This window comes from Elaeis guineensis, chromosome 12, assembly GCF_000442705.2.
Source record: "Elaeis guineensis isolate ETL-2024a chromosome 12, EG11, whole genome shotgun sequence".
Lineage (NCBI taxonomy): Eukaryota > Viridiplantae > Streptophyta > Magnoliopsida > Arecales > Arecaceae > Elaeis > Elaeis guineensis.
The window spans coordinates 88,974,521-89,001,645 of record NC_026004.2 but is presented as its reverse complement, the minus strand read 5'-3'; the positions used below and the strand labels follow the sequence as shown (position 1 = coordinate 89,001,645).

The 27,125-nt window shown below is 37.4% G+C and overlaps 1 protein-coding gene across 1 annotated transcript; it reads right to left on the bottom strand.

Moving 5' to 3' along the window:
- Positions 1-21,238: 21,238 nt before the first annotated feature.
- On the bottom strand, positions 21,239-25,288 carry LOC105036406 (transmembrane 9 superfamily member 2). The gene is made up of 7 exons (XM_010912171.4): positions 24,823-25,288; positions 24,123-24,163; positions 23,443-24,025; positions 23,223-23,360; positions 22,991-23,147; positions 22,405-22,889; positions 21,239-21,728 (listed from the first exon to the last, which is right to left on the bottom strand). Exons 1-7 carry the CDS (start codon positions 24,969-24,971, stop codon positions 21,509-21,511), a joined length of 1,773 nt encoding a protein of 590 aa, XP_010910473.1. The 5' UTR covers positions 24,972-25,288; the 3' UTR covers positions 21,239-21,508.
- Between the last annotated feature and the right edge of the window lie 1,837 nt (positions 25,289-27,125).

Genomic DNA, 27,125 nt, shown 5'->3' with positions numbered 1-27,125 from the left:
GTGCAGGGGTAAAATGATAATTTTAAAACTTTTTAAAATTATAATTTTACAGTAAAAATTATTAATTAATCTAATTAATTAATATATTTTAACCCTACATAAAGATCTAAATATGATATATATAGCATATATTTAAATTTAAAATTTTAAATTCTCTATAGTAAATATTTTACTGTTATGTGTTCAGAACACATTACCTTCGTGCAGGTAGTCGATCGCTGTAGTCTGATCATCATCGAGAAGGTCTGATCATTGTAATGCAGTCACACAGTGTGTCTGATGGATCATCCACATGAAGCTCCCGATCTGATCGGCTCCTCACGAATGCTAGTTCATCATAGAACCCTTTCGACGGTCGATGTTGATCGAACTCCTTCGATCTTGTTCTATCAACTCTTCAGATGCTTCGGATCATCAACAGATGTATTTGAGAGGTTGATGAAGCTCTTCCTAAAATTTGATGGGCTTACGACACTCGTAGCTCACCTTCTCACTTCCCGAACCCTAGGCAGAAACCCTAGGGTACTCACTGAAAACCCTGCGTCCACTTTTGTTTCTTTTCTTTTCTTTTCTCTCAAAAGTTTTTGAACTTTCAACTCATGCACAAGGCTTCCTCACGTCCTCTATTCTCTCTCAAAAAATTCTATGCACGCCCCACCTTCTCTTCTCTTTTAAAACAGTGCAAGACGCATCTTATCCGCGTGAGAGGATAAAGATAGATGGTTGCTCACTTGAATTCAAATCGAATTTGAATTCAAATGCAAACCAACCCATCCTTATCCACTCTGGGCAAGAGAAGAGAGGAGGCATGGGTTCTTTGTGCATGGAGAATTTACACGAGAAACTCTTTCTCGTGTAGATTAAATGGCACACAAGATAAGGTGGGTGGCGCATGGATTAGTTGCCCATTCAAATTCAAACATCCTTTGAATTTGAATGGCCAACAAACCAATCTTTATCCAGATAATTGGCACACAAGGGAGGGCATGGGAAGGCTTCTGCGTGGGAGAAAATTCATGAGAAGTTATTTCTCGTGAATTCAAATGGGTGCAGATAAGTGAGGTGGCGCAGGGAGATGAGGTCAAAGTGGTTTCAACCTAATTGAGCCAACCTAATCAAAATAAGTTAGGCACAATTAGACTAAGTTAAATCTAATTTAATTAGATTTAATTAGGCTCAATAAAATCTTAATCAAATCAAGAATTGACTAAGTCCAACCCCTGATCAGATCAGGGACCAAACCACCTTGGCGATTAGGTCAACACTTAACCTAATCGGGTCAAACCCAACTAAATCCAATTCAATTGGACTTGATCCAAAAATAATTACTCAATCAAATTGAATTAATTAGCAATCAAATCACTAATTAAACCTCTCATAAATACTGAGTCTAAATCCGATGGGCCATCGGGCATCAGAGTCCATCGATATGAAATCCTGATCAAAAAGTTCCAAACCAGTGGGACTCTTGAACCCGATACCCGAAATGTGTGAAACTCATGATTAGAGAATCTTGATTCTCGATCACAGAGTTTCAGACATGTAGGACTCAAAGTCTATGAGCATTAGGACTTTTCACCAGCCATCAGATCAGATAGGAACCTCTAATGTGTGTGACCCCGCAGGTTCGAACCTAAGCCGGTAGCACAGGAACTAATTTTTGTACTAATTGAAGTGACCATCTAGAAATGATATCCGACGTTCGGATAGGTCGAATAGTCGCAATCACAACACTCAAAATCTACGTGAATATGGTTATTGTATAATTCATCCTTTTGACCCCTGTGTTTAGGACGACTCAGGGTTAAACTGTCAACCTGATTAGATCATCCGAATCGTGCTCAACTCAAACAGTCCTGTGACTCCTCACTAGGACTACCCTAGCCAAGATTTTGCTAAATTGAAATACGACTGTACACAGCTCCTGAACTGGAGTAGTCAATCCCATCTTGACACACGCACCGACAAGTCAAGTACTTGACTACACCCAGCAGCCTTCCGTCACTAAATTAGAAATTCAGGTAGTCCAGTGCCTAAGTGCAGTGAGTTGCTTGCAAGTCACCATGACGGTCTCAGGTCAGAGGGACAGTTATACCCATATCCCATCGGAGCAAATCTTGACAGCAGAAAAAACTCTGGAGTCGGTCATGTTCAGTGCAGATGTACCCTTATATCTTACCTGTATGCCATACCAGTGTCTCCACACTCTTTGGTTAAGAGGACAACCAACCCATATGGCACACAATGACCTATACTTGATAAATATTGTTGTCCTTGGTAACAACGTATCATTTGGTCACGAACAGGTTTAAGGACTAAACGACAAATCCTCCTTTGTTGAGTCTAAATAGTCCTAAGGACTTCACCACAACATAGGAGTTCATTAGAAGATGAAATAATTTATGATAAAAAATATTAAAATAATTTTTATTTATTTATAATTCATATACTAATACAAAAAAGAGCACAATCGTCAACAGGCTGATGATTGATTTTGGGATACTATTCCCAACAAAGGGGGACTGAAAAGATGGGTCATCACCATACCTCTCAGCAACGTACGTCGCATAATGCATCTGCACAGTTTAAAAATATATTAGTTCTAATATAAAAATTAGTTCCTGTAACAACTTAATTAGTAAATAAAGTTTGAAGTTCTAACCACAATCTATCACAATGTATAATCTAAATAGTCACTAGTCCTCCTAGACTGGTGTGTGACTCGCCACAACTGCTACTGGTCTAGTGGACGACCTCACTACCGTATCTATAATAAATAAATAATTAAATTAAATTAATTAAAATATATATATAAGAGATTTTATAGTTCTAGTGAAGAGTTTTGATATATATTTCTTATCAGTCTGTCAGCCACAACATGTGTGCCGATGAATGTGCCTGATCGGATCCTATTGGGCTATCTGATTCTGTCGGGCCCTCTGCCACCTACCGACGTACTCCTCGCTCCTCTACTAATCACAGACGACCTCCCATACGTTCGCCCACATCCAGTGAACTCTGTAGGACTTTCAGTTCGATGGTGACTAAGAATCAGAATGCTTGATGGTGGATTGCCGTAGGCTATGTAGTCCATCTCGAAACCTACATATGGCCACCTACTCGAAGATTGGATGGTCAGCCTCCTCATCCTGAGGAGATAAGAATCGGTAGTAGTCTTACAAGTAGAAGCAAGTGTGTATTAATAAATAGAATACAAACCTACTATGAATTATTAAATTAAACACCTTTGACTTACTCGTAATATCTCCCAGGCTGCATCATATGCCCCTGATGGCCAATTGGAGAACATGTCCATCAGCTCTGGCATCCATCACCGGATGATCCCGATAACCACATAAGGCACGGAGCTCTCTTTAAATGTACTGTAAAATTAATTTTGAATAATAAATGTTAGACTTTAGAATGACTAAATTTTAAATATATTTAGTAAAGATATAGTACTTACGAGTGGCGCTGAATATGGATGAGCTCTTTATCCTCCGATCGAGTTGGAGGTGTCATGAGTTGGATGGATCCTCTACCACATCTCTGTGTTTGAGAGTCGATCGTTGCTGCGTGTGACTGTGGAGTCACTAGTGACCCCTTGTCATCTGAATCTGCGAGTATCAAGATATCATAAAGAATATTATATTAGATAATAAAGAATAAAATAACATAAAAGAGAATAACTAAAGTATTAGAGTTTACCACATGGTATGTGTGCCACAGAACCATGTGAGCTGACGGCATGAGAGCTCCCTCCTTGACTGTGATGGCTCCGATCTTGGAAAGACATGATCTATAATCTTTAAAAATAAAAATAACTATGTATCATATTGTATTAACATATATCAAAATAAAATATCTATATATCATATTTATTTAACTGTATATCATGATATCTTAATTTTGTACCACATTCATAAAAGTAACGTGCATAATTTATGACTAAAGCAAAAATGAGTAATATTAGTCTGAAATATAAATAAAAAAAAAAGATATCTAATTGCATCAATAGGATACTTTTGCCCAGATCTTGATGATGTACAATTCTAGTTTTCTTTCGAGCATCCTAGTTTCTACAAGAAGTAGTTCTTCTTCGATGAAAGGCAATTTGTCACAAGTATTTGTTATTCAATGGAGTTTGACTTCTATCTTTATAGCCATACAGACCAACACATTATCATATACTATTGGATGAGAATCATTTTTTCTGCTGATACATTATAGATACTAACTAACAATCTTACATAACATCTGATCTCTCTGATGAAGGATTGACATCGATTGGTAGGTCTAGGGATAGGTCTGTTATGGTGCATCACCTACCGTAGATTAAGGACAATGTTACTAGAGGCATCGAGTTGATCTAGTAAAAATAAATAGATATTTAGGTAAGTGGAGCCCCAGTCCATGACTTCCTAGACTTGTAGGATTCCAAGGAAATTACTATTTGTATGGGTGTTTAAGGGAAGGCAAGTTTCAGTCCATAGTGTACTAGCAAGTTATTGCTCCAGGGCTAATGACCTCACAAAGGGAGAAAAAAGGATGTAGGACTTCGAACGTGTAAAAGAAAAGATTAGTTTTCATTGCGTAAAATCTTTTGTTGTCCTCAAAAAGGACAAACAAAATCCATTGGCACCCATCAGATTTTAGATATCATATGGGAACAAGAAAAAGAGCCCATAGCAATATGTGGAGCCATTCTCTTCAATATCCATTAATTAAGTTTGAATCATCATTAGAAAAAATAAGAAGGCAACTATAAGAATATAGCAAGCAAAATCCATTGGCACCCATTAGCTTTAAAACATCATATGGGTAGAAGAAAAAGTGGTCAGTTCTTTCAATATCCATTTAGTTTGGATCATCATCAGGAAAAATAAAAAGACAATCGTAAGAATATAGCAACCAAAATCTATCGACACCCATCAGCTTCAAGACATCATATGGAAAGAAGAAAAAGAGAACAGTTTCTTCAATATCCATTTAATTTGGATCATCATCAGAAAAAATAAGAAGACAACTATAAGAATATAGCAACCAAAATCTATTGGTACCCATCAGCTTTAAGACATCATATGGGAAGAAGAAAAAGAGGCCAGTCCCTTCAATATCCATTTAGTTTGGATCATCATCAGGAAAATTAAGAAGGCAATCATAAGAGTATAATCGTTGGAAAATAAGGCATTGCAAGTTTTTCTACACCTTTAACTATGAGACAGCACTAGCCATTGCTACTGCTATCACTAATACTAACAATAGTAGGTGCGCTGGCATGGGGATGGGGCCATGGGGCAGGGGCCGTAGGGTCGGGGCCACGGGCTGGGGGCAGAAGGGTAGGGGCCGCATGGTCAGGTCGACAGGGATAGGGCCACGAGGATATCGATGGGGCAGCGGCCACAAAGTTTGGCTAGTGGGGTCGGGGCTGCTGCGGGTGAGGCAGGGCTGAGGCGGCTGGCTCGGGGCCATAGTGTAGGGGCACCAGCGAGGTCAGGGTGGCTATGGGCGAGGTGGGGGCGAGGCAGCGGGCTCAGGACTGCAGTAGGGTGCCGGTGGGGTCGGGGCAGCCGCAGGCAAGGTGGGGCCGGGGTGTTGGGAAATGTGTCCCAAAAAGCCAATCGTCAAGCTGTTGACGGTTGAGCAACCAAGTATTGTAATTGATTTGTTAATAAATAAAATATATTTGGCATCTTCATCATAAGCTTTCATCTTCTAATGAACTCCGTTGTTATGATGAAGTCCTTAGGACTATTTAAGTTCGATAAAGAGAGGATTTATCGATTAGTCCTTAAAACTGTTCATGACCAAATGATAAGCTGTTAATAAAGACGACAGCTTCTATCGAGCATAGGTCGCTGTAGGCCATATGGGTTGGTTGTCCTCTTAACCAAGGAGTGTGGAGACACTGGTATGGTATACAGGTGAGATGTAAGGGTACATCATCATTGAACGTGACCAACTCCAGAGTATTCTGCTGTCGAGAATGTCTCTGATGGGATATAGGTATAAGTGTCCCTTAGACTTGAGATCACCTCAGTGACTTGCAAGCAACTCACTGTGCTTTGGTACTGGACTAACTGAATTTCTAATTCAGGGATGGAAGGCTTCTGAGCACAGTCAAGTACTTGCGAAGTTAGAGTGTGATCGAGATGGGATTGACCACTCCAAGAGTTGGAGAAGAATGAGTCGCTGTATTTCAATTTAGCAAAACCTTGGCCAGGGTAATCCATCAGATGGATTTGATATTTTGAAATACAATGTGGACAACCTGATCAGAGTTGACAGTTGAACTCTGGGGTGTCCTATGATCATTTTGGTCAAGGGGATGAATTATATGAAAACTATATCCGCATGGGTTCTAAGGATGTTGTTCTACACATTCGACCTATCCGATCGTCGGGTACCATTGCTAGATGGTCACTTCGATTAGTACAAAAATTTATTCCTGTGCTACCGGCTTAGGTTCGGACCTATGAGGTCACACACATTAGAGTTCATGATCCGATCGGATGGTTGATCAACGATTAAGAATCGTTCTAGGGTTAAATGATCAATACGATTGACATTTGACCCAGTGCAAGTATTGCAGGAAGATCGATTAGCAATTCGATTGCTAATTGACTTAATTTGATTAAGCCAATGGACTGAGATTAAGTCTAATTAAATATTATTTAATTAAATTTATTTTGGGATTGATTGGATCAAGTCCAATGGGTTTATTGGATAAGCCAAGTGCAAGAAAAAACTAATCCTAGTTCAACTAGGACTTGGGTCAATCTAATTTCTAATTTGATTAAAAAATTAAATCAGATTTAAATCTAATTTAATCTGATTAAATTAGATTCTTAATTGGGTTAAGACCTATTTTAATTAGGTTGATCTAATTTTGGTTTGATTTGATTTGGAAAACCAAATTAAAACAAGTCATAAGATAGAATCCTAGTAAGACTAGGATTCCACCTTGCGCCACATAAGCCTTCCCCACGCCCTCTCTCTTATTCAATGCCAATCTCCACTTATTTTGTGTGACAAAAGCCCTCTCCCAGGTCTCTCCCACGTTCACAAAAGGTTTTCTCTCTTCTTTCTTACATGGAAGGTGGTTTGGATCAAATCAAAAAGGAATAAGTTTGGATTTCGAATTCTATGAGATAGAGTTTTAGAAATCCAAAACTCTTTCAATTTTGCACCGAATTTATCCAAATTTTTTTTGAAATTTTTATGGCTTTTAGGGTAAATATTATGCACCCTTTGCTAGTGATCCATGCATGAAAATAAGGAGGAGGTGCTCAAGAGTTGGGCGCCCCTTAACTTGCCATGTTTGGATAAGCCTTGACTAGGTATTTGACCTAGACAAGGACTCTATCATATCTCTCTGTATAAAATGAGTTTCTTTATAAAATTTTTCAAAAAGATAGAGATTTGAGAGACCTTTGAGCTATCCAAAAATTATTGAGAAAGACCTTTCGATCGTGGAGATATAAAAGATGCAAGTTAGGGTGTCTAGAGAGAAAAACGTGAAGAAGAAGAGGGTCTTCTTCTAAGTTTTTTGTTTTCATATCTTTCCTCTCTCCATCTTGAGTTTCCTGAGAGCGTCTCAGATCTGAAACTCCTTTTACTTTTCATCTTTGGAAGAGTCCAAATCAAGAAGAAGGAGGCACCTGATCAACCATCAAAGAAGGATCAGCGCAGTACTAGCATACTGTGCTGATTTCCTGAAGCAGGACTTCTAATCGAGATTCGTGGGCTCGTGTGGATGACTCCTAGAGGCCGGACACGTGTGCGGCTTGCAACATCATCCTCAAGCCCAGATCAGCGAGGTTAGAGCGTCTAACTTGCAAGGTAATAGATCTGATCTATTGTTTAATACATACATTAGATATGGTATAGAAACATGTTGATATGATCAACATGTAGTTCATGCTATATTTATATATTTTAATTTTTAATTTAATGCTATGTAATAATCATATAATAGAATCTTAGATCTAGGGATTCTCTAATTTTAGAAAATAAATTTTGATTTATTTTAGTCTTCCGCTGTATGATCTTGAAAAAGTTTTAAGATCTAACCCTAAAACCCTAGATCTGGTTCCTACAATTAGTATCAGAGCCTAGGTTCTTTATTACATGATTATTTATACATGCTTAGATTATTTTTTAGATTAGATCTAATTTATAATCTGATTATTAAATTTAAAATTAAAATTTTAGATCAATCACAAACTGCAAGGTTGTCCTGCTGTAAGGTTTACCCCTTACAGTGCAAAGGTTGTCCTAGTTTGTGTAGATCTATCTTTAATCATAAATTTGTTAGATATGATCTAGATTAAATTTATAATTTATTAGATTTAAAAGATATTTAAATCTGAAATAAAATTTCTTTGTTAATAATTTTTGTGCAAAAAAATTGTTTAAAGTTGAAATTGTTTCAATTACATGAACCTGTTTAGATTAGATCTAAAGTAGTTTCATGTTTATTTCACTTATATCTTGATTATGAATCAAACATGCAATATGGTTGGTAGAATTATATTGTAAAATTATTTTACAAATATAAAAATTATTTTTTGAAAAGCCAAACCCAACCCTCAGCCCAAAACTTAATTAAGAATTAAGAAGTTGTTTGATTAGGTTCTAGGATTGTGAATTGAAGAACCTAAGACACAAATCATAACATATTGGGTTAATGGGTTAGTGGAAATTAGGTCCATTAATTGGGTTAGACCTATGGTTAGATTAAAGATGGACTTAATTAGAGAATTGACTAAATCTAATCAATTATTGTCTTAGATTAGATCAAGGATTCTCTAGATCAATTACAATAGTTGTAGTTGGTCAAGTCCATGTCTTTAACGAGAACCAAATGGACTTGATTCTTGACTAAGCGGTCTAGCACGAACTGTTAGGTTGATCTAATCAAAACTAATTAAACCAGTTGGTGTCTAAGGTAAACCAGATCGATGGTTTTTAATTGGGAGACCGCTTACCTGACCATTTCTGATGGTGTCTAAGGCAAGCTTTGGCAGACCCTCCCACTGATCGAACTTACCTGGCCTCTTGGTGAAATTATGTTTTGATCGGATCACTTGACTATTCGAGCTGACCCATGTCAGCTAGGTAAATCAGTGTGACTGATTTAGGTGCTCCTAGACCAGCCCTTTTAATGGTCTCCCTTAAGCTGACTTGGTGAAGCCAGTGGGAGGATCATGATAAGCTGGTTCATCTGACCTCATCCTCTATATTATTTAAATCTTCTAAAATTATTAGGTCCTTAAAATGATAAAGTTATGGAGATAACTGAGTCATAGCCTCCCATTAAGGTGTTTGATAATGAGTCCATTAACTCAATAATCATTGCAGACCCAAAGGCCTGGTGCTTGTTGACTAATGAAATTATCACTCATCATATGATGACTTGGAAGTGTCTCTCTAATGGTGGTTAGGTGAGCCAACCAAAGTTGGACTTAATCATTCGTTGGTTAGATACACCAAGTATGATCATGTTAATGGTTGGACCTAACTGGATCCTTACAGTGGAGGCCAAAGCCTACTGATTAGGTTTCTGGGGCAAAATTAATATTACTAGAAATTGTTTAGAGAAACAATTGGTTATGAACCTACCCTTAGATGTACATGGGTTGGCCAACCAAAGTTGGGCTTGTGTTCAGTCTAAGTGGATTCTAGTACCCACTAAGGAATTAGGGTAATTCCTCGAATTAGAGGTAGAGGCTATCAATTCGAATAAAATAGTGGGAGAAACCTTTTGATTAAAGTCCAAATCTTTAGGTTTAATGAATCAATTACTAATTAGGTTATGGTTCTCCTTTGTGCAAATATGGCCACTTCCCTATCGCTCCGATCATTGTTGGACAATGATAAGTTGGTGGGACCCAACTTCGGTAGCTGGTACCGAAAGTTGAAGATAGTCTTGGAGCATGAACGGATCCTATATGTGATAATGGATCCTGCACCTGAGGAGCCAGCTGTCAATGCACGTGGAACAGTCAGAGACACTTACCAGAAGTGGCTCAGTGATCGGACCATGGTGCGCTGTATCATGCTGGCTGCTATGAGCGACGAGTTCAGTCGCAGATTCGAGATGGCTCAGTCAAAGGACATGCTTCAAGTATTGGAGGATGCCTTTGGCACACCCGATGACGTAGAGAGGCATAAGACTAGTTGTGCCATCTTCAACACCAAAATACGGGATGGTGCCTCTATCACTGATCATGTATTATACATGATCGAGCTGATGAAACGATTGAGCAAGCTCGACTTTCTCTTGCATGAGCAGCTTGGGAAAGATGCAATACTGAACTCGCTGCCCAAGTCTTATCTCCCATTCCTCACTCATTATAGAATGACAAAGCCTGAAGAGAACTACCACGGGTTACTGGGGTTGCTTCAGAACTTTGAGAAGGATCACCAACTTTACAAGGAGTCGGTGAACTTAGTGGGAGGTTTGTCTTTTGGTTCTCGACCTTTTAAGAAAGAGAAGAAGAACAAGAAGAAGAAAGTGAAGAAGGTGCAAGTTCAGGCTGGGACATCAGTGCAAAGCCAGACCAAAAAGATCAAGCCCGATAAGAGTCTATTCAACTGACAAGCACCCTAGATTAGATAGTATCTACTTATGGCACTGTAGGCTAGGTCATATAAACAAGAACAGAATAAACAGGTTGACTCAAGAGGAAATCCTCGAAGTCAGTGATTGTGAATCACTTCCAACCTGTGAGTCATGTCTTCTTGATAAAATGACCAAGTCACCTTTTACTGAAAAAGGTGAGAGAGCTACTGAGCTCTTGGGCCTAGTACATACTGATGTATGCGGGCCCATGAGCACCAGTGCTAGAGGTGGATATTTCTACTTCATAACTTTCACGGATGACCTATCCCGATATGGATATGTCTATCTGATGAAACATAAGTCGGATTCATTTGAAATGTTCAAACGATTCCGAAGTGAAGTAGAAAAACAAACTGGGAAGAGTATTAAAATTTTTTGATCTGATCGAGGAGAAGAATACCTTTCTAATAAATTTCTCACATATCTAGGAGAGAATGGGATTCTCTCCCAATGGACTCCTCCAGGAACACCACAGCATAATGGTGTGTCTGAAAGGAGGAATCGAATTCTGTTAGACATGGTCCGATCCATGATGGGTTTTGCTAGCTTGCCGATATCCTTCTGGAGATATGCACTCGAATCGGCCAGTTATCTGTTAAATAGGGTTCCAAGTAAGTCTGTAATTAAGACTCCATATGAGATATGGATGAGACGTAAGCCAGCACTTCACACCTTAGGGTCTGGGGGTGCCCGGCCTATGTCAAACGATTAGTCACAGACAAACTTGGACCTAGGTCTGACAAATGCTCCTTCATAGGGTACCCCAAAGAGACAAAAGGATATTTTTTCTACCATGCTGATGAACAAAATGTGTTCATCAGCCTTAAGGCAATCTTTTTAGAAAAGGAGTTTCTTGGTGAAGGAACCGTTGCCTCTAAGGTTGAACTTGATGAAGTTCAACAGGTAGAAGGACCGACACCAATAGCTGAACCTGAGTCAGATATGATTAGATCAGATCCGGAGCCCAATATACCTGCACCATTAAGGCGATCCGGTAGAGTACCGCGTCAGCCGGACAGATACTACGGTTTCTTGGTCCGGGACGGTGATCCCATCGAACTTGATGAGAATAATGAGGATCTGATCATCTATATGGATGTAATGCAGAGACCTGATTCCGAGAAATGGCTTGAAGCCATGAAATCCGAAATGGAGTCCATGAAGGTCAACGATGTATGGACATTGGTTGACCCACCTGAAGGGGTTAAATCCATTGGGTGTAAATGGGTCTTCAAAAGGAAGAGGGGCGTAGACAAAAAGGTGGAGACCTATAAAACCCGTCTGGTCGCCAAGGGGTATCGTCAACGTTATGGTATTGACTATGACGAGATATTTTTCCCTGTGGCAATGCTCAAATCCATTCGGATAATGCTTGCAATAGCTGCCCATCTGGATTATGAGATCTGGCAGATGGATGTAAAGACAGCTTTTCTGAATGGAGAGCTGACTGAAGAGGTGTATATGATACAACCTGAGGGGTTTACATCCACAGATGAGTCCAAGGTGTGCAAGCTTCAGAGATCCATTTATGGACTGAAGCAAGCTTCTCGGAGTTGGAACATGCATTTTGATAAGGTGATCAAAACGTATGGCTTCATTAAGAATGGAGAAGAGCTCTGCATCTATAAATGGGCAAATGGTCCAGTTGTGGTATTTCTTGTCTTGTACGTGGATGACATTCTCTTAATCGGGAATGACATCCCCGCACTACAGGGAATAAAAGTTTGGTTGTCATCACAGTTCTCCATGAAGGATTTGGGTGAAGCATCCTACATCCTAGGGATGAAGATCTATAGAGATAGATCTAAAAGGATGCTTGGGTTATCCCAGTCCATGTACATAGACACTGTGTTGAAGAGGTTCAGCATGGAGAATTCTAAGAAGGGCTATCTACCGATAGGCCATGGAATTTCTCTCTCTAAGAAGGATTGTCCGACAACTTCTGAAGAGAGAGAGCGTATGAGCAGAGTCTCATATACTTCAGCCGTGGGATCTATCATGTACGCCATGACATGTACAAGACCAGATGTGGCATACTCACTAGGAGAAGTGAGTAGATACCAATCTGATCCTGGAGAAAATTACTGGAAAGTGGTTAAAGCCATCCTTAAGTATTTGAGAAATACTAAGGACCAATGGTTGGTTTATGGCGAGTCAGATCTGAAACTTGTGGGGTTCACAGACTCCAGCTTCCAATCTGACCATGATGACAGCAGGAGCGTGTCGGGTTATATCTTTACTCTGAATGGTGGAGCCATCTGCTGGAAGAGTTCCAAGCAACATACTGTGGCGGACTCTATTTGTGAAGCAGAGTACATCGCAGCATCAGATGCCGTGAAGGAAGCTGTGTGGCTGAGAAAATTCATCAATGAGCTCGGAGTAGCACCCTCCCTCGATGGTCCGATCCTGCTCTACTGCGACAGCACTGGTGCCATAGCTCAGGTGAAGGAACCCAAAGCACATCAGCGGACGAAGCACATCTTGCGCCGCTTCCACCTGGTCCGAGAGATCGTGGATCAAGGTGACGTCGACCTTCAGAAGATCAACGGAAAGAAAAATCTAGCCGACCCCTTCACTAAAGCCCTGGCGATAAAGGAGTTCAACAACCACAAGTTGAAGATGGGTATTAGATACTGTGCCGAGTGGCTTTAGGATAAGTGGGAGTTGTTGGGAAATGTGTCCCAAAAAGCCAATCGTCAAGCTGTTGACGGTTGAGCAACCAAGTATTGTAATTAATTTGTTAATAAATAAAATATATTTGGCATCTTCATCATAAGCTTTCATCTTCTAATGAACTCCGATGTTATGATGAAGTCCTTAGGACTATTTAAGTTCGATAAAGAGAGGATTTATCGATTAGTCCTTAAAACTGTTCACGACCAAATGATAAGCTGTTAATAAGGACGACAGCTTCTATCGAGCATAGGTCGCTGTAGGCCATATGGGTTGGTTGTCCTCTTAATCAAGGAGTGTGGAGACACTGGTATGGCATACAGGTGAGATGTAAGGGTACATCATCATTGAACGTGACCAACTCCAGAGTATTCTGCTGTCGAGAATGTCTCTGATGGGATATAGGTATAAGTGTCCCTTAGACTTGAGATCGCCTCAGTGACTTGCAAGCAACTCACTGTGCTTTGATACTGGACTAACTGAATTTTTAATTCAGGGACGGAAGGCTTCTGGGCACAGTCAAGTACTTGCGAAGTCAGAGTGTGATCGAGATGAGATTGACCACTCCAAGAGTTGGAGAAGAATGAGTCGCTTTATTCCAATTTAGCAAAACTTTGGCCAGGATAATCCATCAGATGGATTTGATATTTTGAAATACAATGTGGACAACCTGATCAGAGTTGACAGTTGAACTCTGGGGTGTCCTATGATCATTTTGGTCAAGGAGATGAATTATATGAAAACTATATCCGCATGGGTTCTAAGGATGTTGTTCTACACATTCGACCTATCCGGTCGTCGGGTACCATTGCTAGATGGTCACTTCGATTGGTACAGAAATTTATTTCTGTGCTATCGGTTTAGGTTCGGACCTATGAGGTCACACACATTAGAGTTCATGATCCGATCGGATGGTTGATCAACGATTAAGAATCGTTCTAGGGTTAAATGATCAATACGATTGACATTTAACCCAGTGCAAGTATTGCAGGAGGATCGATTAGCAATTCGATTACTAATTGGTTTAATTTGATTAAGCCAATGGGCTGAGATTAAGTCTAATTAAATATGATTTAATTAGATTTATTTTGGGTTTGATTGGATCAAATCCAATTGGTTTATTGGATAAGCCAAGTGCAAGAAAAAACTAATCCTAGTTCAACTAGGACTTGGGTCAATCTAATTTCTAATTTGATTAGAAAATTAAATCAGATTTAAATCTAATTTAATCTGATTAAATTAGGTTCTTAATTGGGTTAAGATCTATTTTAATTAGGTTGATCTAATTTTGGTTTGATTTGGTTTGGAAAATCAAATTAAAACAAGTCATAAGATAGAATCCTAGTAAGACTAGGATTCCACCTTGCGCCACATAAGCCTTCCCCATGCCCTCTCTCTTATTCAATGCCAATCTTCACTTATTTTGTGTGACAAAAGCCCTCTCTCAGGTCTCTCCCACGTTCACAAAAGGTTTTCTCTCTTTTTTCTTACATGGAAGGTGGTTTGGATCAAATAAAAAAGGAATAAGTTTGGATTTCAAATTCTATGAGACAGAGTTTTAGAAATCCAAAACTCTTTCAATTTTGCACCGAATTTATCCAATTTTTTTTGAAATTTTTATGGATTTTAGGGTACACATTGTGCACCCTTTGCTGGTGATCCATGCACGAAAATAAGGAGGAGGTGCTCAAGAGTTGGGCGCCCCTTAACTTGCCATGTTTGGATAAGCCTTGACTAGGTATTTGACCTAGACAAGGACTCTATCATATCTCTCTGTATAAAACGAGTTTCTTCATGAAATTTTTTGAAAAGATAGAGATTTGAGAGACCTTTGAGCCATCCAAAAATTAGAGAGAAAAACCTTTGGGTCGTGGAGATATAAAAGACGCAAGTTAGGGTGTCTAGAGAGAAAAACGTGAAGAAGAAGAGGGTCTTCTTCTAAGTTTTTTATTTTCATATCTTTCCTCCCTCCATCTTGAGTTTCCTGAGAGCGTCTCAGATCTAAAACTCCTCCTTTTACTTTCCATCTTTGGAAGAGTCCAAATCAAGAAGAAGGAGGCACCTGATCAACCATCAAAGAAGGATCAGCGCAGTACTAGCATACTGTGTTGATTTCCTGAAGCAGGACTTCTGATCGAGATTCGTGGGCTCGTGTGGATGACTCCTAGAGGTCGGACGCATGTGCGGCTTGCAACATCATCCTCAAGCCCAGATCAACGAGGTTAGAGCGTCTAACTTGCAAGGTAATAGATCTGATCTATTGTTTAATACATACATTAGATGTAGTATAGAAACATGTTGATATGATCAACATGTAGTTCATGCTATATTTATATATTTTAATTTCTGATTTAATGCTATGTAATAATTATGTAATAGGATCTTAGATCTAGGGATTCTCTGATTTGAGAAAATAAATTTTGATTTATTTTAGTCTTCCGCTGTATGATCTTGAAAAAGTTTTAAGATCTAACCATGAAATCCTAGATCTGGTTCCTTCACGGGGCGGTTGGCTCGAGGCTGTGGCATAAGAGGCACCGATGGGGTCGAGGTAGCCACGGATGAGGTGGGGCTGGGGCGGCGGGCTCGGGGTCGCGGCATAGGAGGCACCGGTGGGGTCGGGATGTCGGGAAGGAGGACGCACGGCAAACGGGGAATGTCGGGAAGGACACACTAGGAAGGTGGGTCGCCGCCAGTTAGGAGGCACCGACGAGGTGGGAAAAAGTTGGAAAGGAGAAGAATGAGAGAGGATTCATGGGAAGGAGAAAAATGAGTGCGGATTTTTTTTTCCTCTGATGGGCTGACGGTGTTTTTTAGCCAGATTATTACCGACGGCAAAGGCAGCAGTCGGTAATATAGTAAGGGTATTAGCGACGGCCTTTCCATCGCTAATACCCATTCACTATCACTAATACTATTAAATTTTTAAAAATTTTTAAAATAATATTTTTTTCAAAATTATTAGTGATGACAAATTATTTTGTCACTAATGTCATCTCTAATACTATTAAAATTTTTTAATATTAATTTTTATCTCCTTGATCATTTTTTGGATGGTTAAAAATTATTATTGGATTTTATTAAATTTTTAAGCTTAATTAATTTATGGATCAAGTCCTAATTAATTTAAATTAGATTTAATTTAATTAGGCTTGCTTAATTTAAAGTTAATTGAGTTTTAATATATCAAGTAGGACTTAGATTCAAAGCCTAATTGAATTAGGTTTGATAGGATTTCGAATTGAATTCGAATCAGGTTTGAATTGGATTCGAATTGAATCATGGATCAAGTCCTAATTGATTTAAATTAGATTTAACTTAATTAAGCTTGACTTAATTTGAGGCTAATTGAATTTTATAATCCATATAGGACTTGAATTCAAAGCCTAATTGAATTAGACTTGACAAAATTTTTAATTGGATTCGAATCAGATTCAAATTGAATTATAGATCAAGTTCTAATTGATTTAAATCAAATTTAATTTAATTAAGCTTGACTTAATTTGAGACTAATTGGATTTTATAATTCAAGCAGGACTTGGATTCAAAGTCTAATTGAATTAGGTTTGACAAGATTTCAAATTAGATTCAAACAGATTCGAATTGGATTCAAATTAAATCATGGATCCAATCTTAATTGACTTAAATTAGATTTAATTTAATTAGACTTAATTTAATTTAAGGTTAATTGGGATTTATAATCCAAGTAGGATTTGGATTCAAAGTCTAATTGAATTAGGTTTGATAGGATTTTGAATCGAATTCGAATCGGATTCAAATTAGATTCGAATTGAATCCAAATTATTTTTTAGATTATTAGTGATAGAAAAGTATCATCGTCACTAATTTCATCGCTAATAATATTTTCCAAATTTTTTTTTCAAATTATTATTCATTTTTTTAAAAAAATATTACCGAGGATAAGATTTCTATTGCTAATAATCTCAATTTGTCGTTGCTAATAATTATTTTATATTTAAATATTATAAAAAAATTAAATACTTTTAGTGATAACTTTTGTCGTTGCTAATAATTAAATTATCGTTGCTAATAGTATTAGCAATCGCAAAATTTTTGATTGATTTTATGGTGGCTAAAAGATATTATTAGCGATGGAATTTTTTTCCATCACTAATATTGTTGCTAATATTCAATATTCTTGTAGTGTCTATTAAAATAAAAAAATCTACTATGCCTTCAGATTATATGATATATCTGACTGATATGGGTCAAAAGATTAAAGATTTTGAGATGTTCTTACAAGCCATAAAAGGTAAAAGCTCCTTATAATGGTTGAGCTGTATGGATAACAACTATGTCTAGGAATAAGTTGACTTATCCAAAAAATATGACAAATAGAATGCAAAAGGGTCTATGTGATCAAAAAAAAATCATAATGGTTAAGTTGGATGATGTAAAGCCAAACTTGTAGCAAAGGGGTCTACACAAAAGAAAGGCATTGGCTATTCATCTTTTAGGATTGTCATAGCCTTGGTAGCTTATTTTTAACTTAAAACTATATTGGAGGGATATAAGAATGATCTTCCTTGATAGTAATCTAGATCAACCTTTAGATTTTTATGATCAATGGACAAATGCATATGATTTGCAAATTAAAATAATTCAGTTATAGACTTAAAGAGGTTTCGACATAGCGATATCTTATTTTTAATGAGATAATCACTTTATTTAGATCTAAAGATAGATATATTTGATTAATGTATATATCCGAGAGTCAGTGAGAGTAAGTTTATAATTTTGATATTATATAGATAATATTCTGCTTGCCAATAGTGATTTTAGTCTACTTAAGAAAATCAAATAGGTTCTATCCCAAGATTTTGAGATGTAAGATATAAATGAAGCTACTTATGATATCGGTATTGAGATCTATATAGATAAATTCTTAGGACTACTTGGACTATTTTAAAGGACTTACATCTCTATAATATAAAATTTGAGATGAAAAATATTTCTCTGAGTGTATTCATATAGTAAAGGATAATAAATCTAATAAAGCTCAATATTCAAAAATTAAGATAAAGATAGAGAAAATAAAGTTCATAATCTATGCATCTGATGTTGGGACCTATGCATATATTTATATAGGTCCAGTCTTACTTATATCGCATCGATGTTTGGACATTATTAATATGATCTAAGAATAGAGTATAGAAAAGCTGTAAAAAAAGTTATGTATTATCTATAGGATATAAAAGTTTATATATTCATATACAGTCGATTTGATCATCATAAAGTGATGGGCTATTAGAATTCGCACTTTGTTGGATGCACTAATAGTAGAAAGTCTATTGTCGGAATATCTTTCTACTTACAGGTGCTGCTATATTATAGATGTATATAAAATAAGATTTTGTTTACTACATCCATTATAGAAGCAGAGTGCATAGCCGATATGTAACTTCCTCACAGACTATAAGATTGCAAAATTTTATCACAGGACTTAGAGTTGTTGACTCTATTAGCAGACCGATAAAGATATATTATGATAATTCTGTAGTAAGATTTTCTAATATCTTGTAAGTATATCAGTATCAAATACTTTACTCTTCGTGAAAGAATAAAGGAGAACAATCTATGGAATATATTAAAAAAAAGTTGATAATTGCAAATCTATTGAGTAAAGGACTCATTCCCCAGATTTTGAGAATTAAATGGATCATATAGGATATAGATTATTTTATATATTGGACACTATGTATAAAGTCGTTACATTAGGTTTTATGATAAAGTTTAATTTGTTTTATACTGATCAGCTATTTATCGTCTGATATAGGGATGACCAAAAAATAGGCATATAATTTTGTCTACTTATAAATTTAAGTTCCATATAAAAAACTTGATTATGAGATATCATTAGTGTTATGATACATGGAAGATCACATGTTGATTGATTATATATTTACTATCATGACTCACACTGATGATTATTTTGTAATCAAATATATAGTGTATATCCTACAGAGGAATTAAGTTTTCTAAATATAACCACATCAGTTTTCAATTATCAAATCTAAATAAAATTTTATTAAAATTTTTTGAAATACTTTAAATAATTAAAATGAAGATACTTATGTTAGGTTTAGCCAAGTGGGAGAATGTTGTGATTTCTTTGATTATACATATCCAGATGTGGCCCACACTAACATGCATTGAGTTTTATTTTATATATTTTAATTGATCTAAACTTTGACTAAAGATAAATCTCCGATAAAGTGATAGGGATATATTAGATGGTTTGATAAAATTGAGCTCTATATAACTATCATAGATAACATCTATCTTCCAATTTTTGTGATTAATTTAGATATTATCTATGATGGGCGAGGCACATTATACAAGGACTTATGTGGACTTGGTCTCAATCTAATTCGAGAGCTTGTGAGATCCTCTCCATTAGGTATACTCGGATAAGGGATTAAGAAACCAAAGTGTTACTCGATAATAATGAAAAGCATCCAGGATTGGTTCTCAAATGATTGCAGGTTGCAGATGGTTATAGGATGATTCTTTTGAGCTTGAACAACAATGATTGAAGATATGATTATTTCCGCATTCCCGATTAAGATTTCTTATAAGAGCAGCCTTGGAGGACTTTAGATCGTATCATGAAGAGCGGAGTTATATAACAGGATATGTTTGCACCATTTCTTGTAGTTAGCTAAGCTTTAGGTCAGAATCTTTATTTCTACTGCAAGTTTTGAACTAGTATCATGCTAGGAAGAAGAGAAGCAATGATCTGTAAAGAAAAAGTAGAACTCATGTACTCTTAAGCTGGAGTGACGTCAATAGAGAGACATGTGGATTTCTTAAATTCAAGAATAATATTTTGATATATGGTTCGATTTTTCATTTGTGTTTAAAATTTGTTGGACTTCTAGAGCTCATTTGATTTATGAGAAAAATTCTCTCACTTAAATATATTTTTTAAAAAAATTAATGCCTAAAAAAATGATTTTAACATATTTAATTTCCACATGAAAGCAAACATTGCAAAATAATTAATATTTGATTAAATATTAAAAGAAAAAAATATTGGCTCATTGTACTAATAGCTTTAAGAATATTTTCAGAAAAAAAAGAATCTCAATTTCTAGCCACGAAAATAAAAAATTTATATTCCATATAAAATTCTCTTTTTCATAAAATATAAAATTTTTATTCCGATAAAAATATCATTTTTCAATCTCTCCTTTAAAATTCCAATCAAATATGATGGGCTTCTATAATTTTCCCATTGACCATACTTTTCCTACTTTCCCTTCTCCTCCTGCAAACCAAAGAAGTCCCCAGATTCAACTGCCTACTGCAAGACCATTGTTTGCTTAGGCATTTGCTGAAACTCGAATAACCATGATTGGTCTAGGTAAACCAATATTTTTGTTCATCTTTTCTTCCTCGAAGATTTGCTGCTTAGTGGAAAAGATAATAGCAATTTCCAGACAAGTAAAACAAGCTGAGATCTGCTCACTTTCACTGGAAAAGAGGGTCCAATATGAATAACATTGGAGACATGTCATCATGTTACTCCTGCCACAGGGATGATGCAGGATTCCTTGTAACCAATCATATAACAATCCCAGAATGTAAATCTGCTATCGCCAATGCAGGAACATGTACAAAGGTGTGGGCAATCCTGTGTCCACGCATGCATCTAACACAGTACCATGTGTTCTTTATGCCACTGCCATTTTACAATCTACTTTGAATTGTTTTCAGAGGTTTGAGGACGGTCACCTTACTTGAATTTGGGGAAACCAAATATGCATGGATAAAGCAAGCCTCACGTCATCTTCTTCCCTTTTTTTTTTTTTTTTTTGGGTACAGACCTCATGTCATCTCCTGTTTACAGGCATCAGAATTAACGTTTTACCGCAAGCCGCTATCACAAGTGAAACAATGCAATTAGATCCACAGTTGGAGTACCACTGAAGACAGAACATTTCTATTACAGAGAGAATACAGGCTAACAGCGTTCTGAGGTTTCATGATACAAGATTTCCTACTTATTTGACGCCTTCGGCATTCACATTTTAGGCATCGCATCCTGTTCTTGAAACAGAATGAAGAGGTAGGGTAGCACAACAAAAATATGTCAAATTTAAAAACAAGCATCTAGTCCATTTGCAAGGAAACTTTGGTAATATAGGCTATGGCGAATGTTGTTTCTATAGGTGACATTTACATTTACTCGCACTTGATTGAACGGTAAATGTGCCGCACAAACAGCAGAGAGGCACGGAAACCAACGGTCCCCAACATGAGGAAGAACCCATAGCAGATACAGGTCATGTAACCAAAGAAGAAAGACGTTTGCATGAACCCTGACATGTCTGATCTTGCATGATAGTAGTATATGCAGTAGAAAAAGATGAATATACCGGTGGATCCTCCACAAAGAACCGACCTGCATAAAATATTGAAGCTTTTAGTCCATAAAAGAGACAACAGAGGATTTTAAATCCCAACATTTGTCTATTGTTTTGCTAAGACTCATAGTACTGCTTATATGCATCCTAACAAAAATCAGACTTTTCTTTTTTGCATCCAAAGTTCTTCAAAGATCCATGGACACATAAATGTCATACATTTCTTTGATGCAATATGTCTGACTACTTAGCCAACAAAATATCATCTTATATTCAACATGGAGATGAAAATGGATTCAAGGTGGATCTAACACCGATAAATAATATATTCTTCAACTTCATCACATAATGAAAGCCATACCTCAAAAAACTCAAATAATGATTAATAAGGAGCAGCAACCTAAATAATGCATTGTAAGTTTAAAAAGCATAGTTACTTAAAAAGCCATGATCACTGATAAAATGAACAATAGGAACTGAGATAAGTGCAACTTCTGATGCACAAGAAAAAGAAGTAAAATGACATTAATTATAACTTTTGCAGAACAACACTGCCGTGAACTTGAAAAGCATGCACCAGATGAATGTCATAGCAATATCCAAAGCATCATATTACACGACTTTCAAAGTTTGAGATATAAGACATAATGATTTGCCCAATATATCTATCACGTGATCTCCAGCAGTGATAAAATAAAAGAGTTGTAGTTTTACCTCCACCACCATTCATGATCCTCAGCAGCAAGCTGAAAGTATGTCATTGCCACAGTGATGAATGCTGTGACAATAATGAGGATGATGAAAACAATAAACAGTATGCTATATATGGTGTAAATTTTGTGACCCCAGACACTCGCAAATATATAATACAGCTCAATGTAGATGGCACTAAAGGGAAGGAACCCTGCCATGGCCATTTGAGGAATAGTGCCCCGATACCATGGCAACTGAGGAATTTCTCGTGGATACTTTGTTGTGCGACACGGAGCCTGGAATTCGGTCCTGCTGTTCTTACCAGCAATGCCACCCAACACAAGCAAAGGCAAAGTTACCAGGGCCCATATGAGGATAATCACGAGGATGGTACCAAATGGCAAGGCTGCAGTGGCACTGTATACTATGGCAATAGTGTTAAGAAAGCAGAAAGTTAGGAACAAAGGACCACAAAATAAGCAGCCAGTCAACAGTAAATTTCCCACCTGCAATTCACAGGAGAGAGAAAAATTAAAACAAGTCTACTAAAAAAAAAAATAGAGAGTTCTGTTCTTGAAAATTCCAATTTGCTGAAGCAATCTCATACCCAATTAGTCCCTTCTAGTTGCAAATAGAAGGACGTCGCTGTATATCCAGCTATACCGGAGGTAAGAGCATAGATAACAACAAGAGCTGTGAAAAGGGATCCACGGTTGTATGGATAAAACACCCCCACAAGTGCCAGAAGGAAGATAAAAATTGCACTAGCAGCAGCAAGCAGGTATCAGACTATATTGGACAAAATAAAAAATCTGAAAAATATAGCATAGGGTTCTTACATAGCTAGAAGCTGAGTTCCAGATCCAATTACAGCTGAAAACAAAGACTTGTGCTTTGGGAATCGAAAGACATCCCCATGAATATACTTCCACCCAGTCTCTTCCTCTTCTTCAAGCGACTCATCATCATTAGAGTATCTACAAGAAGACAAGTAAATAGTACTCAGCATTAACGTAAGGAACCACAGATCAGAAGTGAAAAATACTGTGCAGTTCTTACTTGATGAAGTCATTCCTTAGAACACGCATGAGAATGGTAGCAAGAAATCCAGTTAGAAGGAGGACCGTCACACATGAGTTGATAATAGAGAACCAATGAATTTCTAAATGCTGGGGCATAAAAGAAGACTTCTTGTACTTATCCATTCTATTCTCAAAGGGAATATCAGTTTTCTTCCATGTCACTGAATATGAGAACTCCACATCAACTTCCTTATCCTCCGTTATGTCCACAGACAGATTGGGGTCAGTTTGGACATTAATTTCAATGACACGGTCATCATTGTACAAAATCTCAAAGTGAATGTGTTTAAAGAGCAGGTACTTGTTCTCGTTTGGGTCGAGCTTGTCCTTCTCAACCTTTCCCAAGAATCCCCAAAAGGGAAGGTCATCATAGTACATCTGAAAGTAATAATCCTTTGAGACTGCATTTCTGAGCTCTGCAACATTTTCTTTGGATAAAGTTTTCGTACAAAGAGATATGGACTGTTTGTCCTCCCGGAAATTTAACTCATACGGTGCATCAACCAAACGATCACCATTTAACACTTCTCCTAGAGCTTCCTTCTTCTCAGTCACATGCTCTGTGATCATGTGCATCCATCAAGCAGTGAAAGTTTAGAAACCAATAAACCAAGAAAGAGTGTAGTTTGAAAAAAAAAAAAGAATTTGATAGCAAACCTGGTGAACAAAATGGCAAATCATAGTACCGATATGTCTCACTGGAAATAAAAAAGAAAATGCATGGTCACATTCATGATAAACTAAAGAAAGTTCAAAGGAAATTAAACGTCAGCATAAAAATTAAAACGTGAAAAGTTAATCCCAGATCCAAGGGCTGATGGTGGCAGAACAGTTGTCCCTTGGGAACCCCAGAAGCATAAGTCCCATACCAAGCACATAATATATATAATAGCAGAAGCAGAAGAACATGAAACAAACATCTGAAATAATATATTGAAATGGTAATACAAAATGGAGTTAAATTGCGACAGCAGAAAACGATGCATGTCAAGGGCAAGATCTATTATCTTCAATACAAAAGTACGCACATAGACAAGAAAAAAATAAAAAACAAACAGTGAATGGAGATATGTCAACTTAATCTGGCAAAGAGATTGGATCCCCAACAATTAAAATAAAATCAATATATCCAACTTATATCAAGGATTAACCACATTGAAACCCAGCGCATTAACGAGTTAGCAATCAGATATCTCCCATTTAACATGAATTATCTGGTACAAGTCATGATGCATATTGGAAGACACAAAAGAAGCCCTTACACAAGATTTTGACAAATGCTTGAACACTAAATCTCTCATTTCTGGAGGAACTTCGAAGAAAACAAGTAATTAAATTACTACACTTCCCATATTACCTTGGATTGTGAAAAGGCCCTACTTTGTTAGCATACAGAGGGACATGATCCCCCTCCTTGTACCTGTGATCAGACCCATCAGCTTCAACCCCGAATCCACAAGCTGACACTAGAACCACAAGAACAGCTACCTCTATTCTTACCATCATCAAATCTAAGATCTCCAACAAAGAACCCTGATCTCCAGAGCTCCCCCACGGTTTTCTAAGAGGGAAACAAGCCTAACACCCAACCATCCTCACCAAGCAAAGATTTTTCCCAACAAAAAAACGCATCTTTTTCACAGATCCTCGGTTTCCAAGCACGCCCTAACTCATGAAGAGTTGGGCAGGCAGATCCATCGGGAAAGGCGAGATCTTTCCGCGAAAGGTCGGACTGTGGCAGGGAAAACGTAGAATTCGGAGGAAGAGGAGAGATAAATCTCGAGATCCGAGAGGAGGGAGTAAATGCCCCGTGCCAATCTTACCCAGAACTCGAGAGAGTAAAATAAGAAGAGAAAGGATATAGGGAGGCTGAGATCGAATTAATGAGGTGCTCCGATTTTTTGTTGAATTTTATCATAATTTTTTTTTTTATATTTATTTATTTACGCTATCAAATTTAATTATCTCGAACCAATATATATATATATATATATATATATATATATATATATATATATATATATTGATTCGAGATAATTAAATTTGAAAGTATAAATAAATAAAAATAAAAAAAATCTTAACAAAAAATTCAACAAAAAAAAATGGCGCATATATATATATATAGATCAAATTAATGAGGTGCTTTGATTTTTTGTTGAATTTTTGGATAAGATTTTTTTTTATTTTTATTTGTTTATGCTCTCAAATTTAATTATCTCGAATATATATATATATATATATATATATATATATATATATATATATATATATATATATTGTTGGGTATAAAATATTCTCAGCCGAAGTTCTCAACGGGTTTAATTATCTCGAACCAATATATATATATATATATATATATATATATATATATATATATATATATTGATTCGAGATAATTAAATTTGAAAGTATAAATAAATAAAAATAAAAAAAATCTTAACAAAAAATTCAACAAAAAAAAATGGCGCATATATATATATATAGATCAAATTAATGAGGTGCTTTGATTTTTTGTTGAATTTTTGGATAAGATTTTTTTTTATTTTTATTTGTTTATGCTCTCAAATTTAATTATCTCGAATATATATATATATATATATATATATATATATATATATATATATATATATATATATATATATATTGTTGGGTATAAAATATTCTCAGCCGAAGTTCTCAACGGGATTGATCCTCCCAAGACTCATCCGGCTTTCGACTGTAGATGGTATCTCTCCGGACTTCTCCAACAGCCGGATTTTCACAGTGCTGACTGAACTCCCCCAATGGACGAACTCCCACTGCACCACCCCCAAACTCCAACATGAGTTCCCCCAGTCGCCTATCAAGCTGCCCCAAGCGCTCACTAAGCTCTGCCGCCAGTCGACCTCCTACGACCGTCGGCTGCTCCCCGAATCCCTTCCAGACTTCTTCCAGTCAGGTTCAACTCCAATCCGAACTACCTCGGACCTCGCCAACGACCGAACTTCACCAACGGCAGATTTCTACAACTACCAGACTTCGTCCGGACTCCTACGGGAGCCGGACTTCGTCTCCGACTCCAGCTACAGGAAGACTCCGTCTGGACTCCTACGGGAGCCGGACTTCGTCCCCAACCTCAACTGCTGGAAGACTCCGTCTGGACTCTTACAGGAGTCGGACCTCATCCTCGATCTCGACTACAGGTAGACTCTGTCCAGACTCCTACGGGAGTCGGACCTCGTCTCCGACTCCAGCTACAGGCAGACTCCGTCCGAACTCCTACGGGAGCCGGACCTCGTCTCCGACTCCAGCTACAGGCAGACTCCGTCCGGACTCCTACGGGAGCCGGACTTCGTCCCCAACCTCAACTGCTGGAAGCCTCCGTCCGGACTCTTACGGGAGCCAGACCTCATCCTCGACCTCGACTACAGGTAGACTATGTCCGGACTCCTACGAGAGTCGGATCTCGTCCCCAACTTCGATTGCAGGTAGGCTTCGACCGGACTCCTATGGGAGCCGGACCTCGTCTTCGACTCTGGCTACGGGAAGACTCCTCCCGGACTCCTACGGGGGCCGGACTTCACTCCCGACCTCGACTGATGGTAAACTTCATCCGGACTCCTACGGGAGCCGGACTTCGCCCCCTGACTCTAATTGCAGGTGAACTTCGCCCAGACTCCT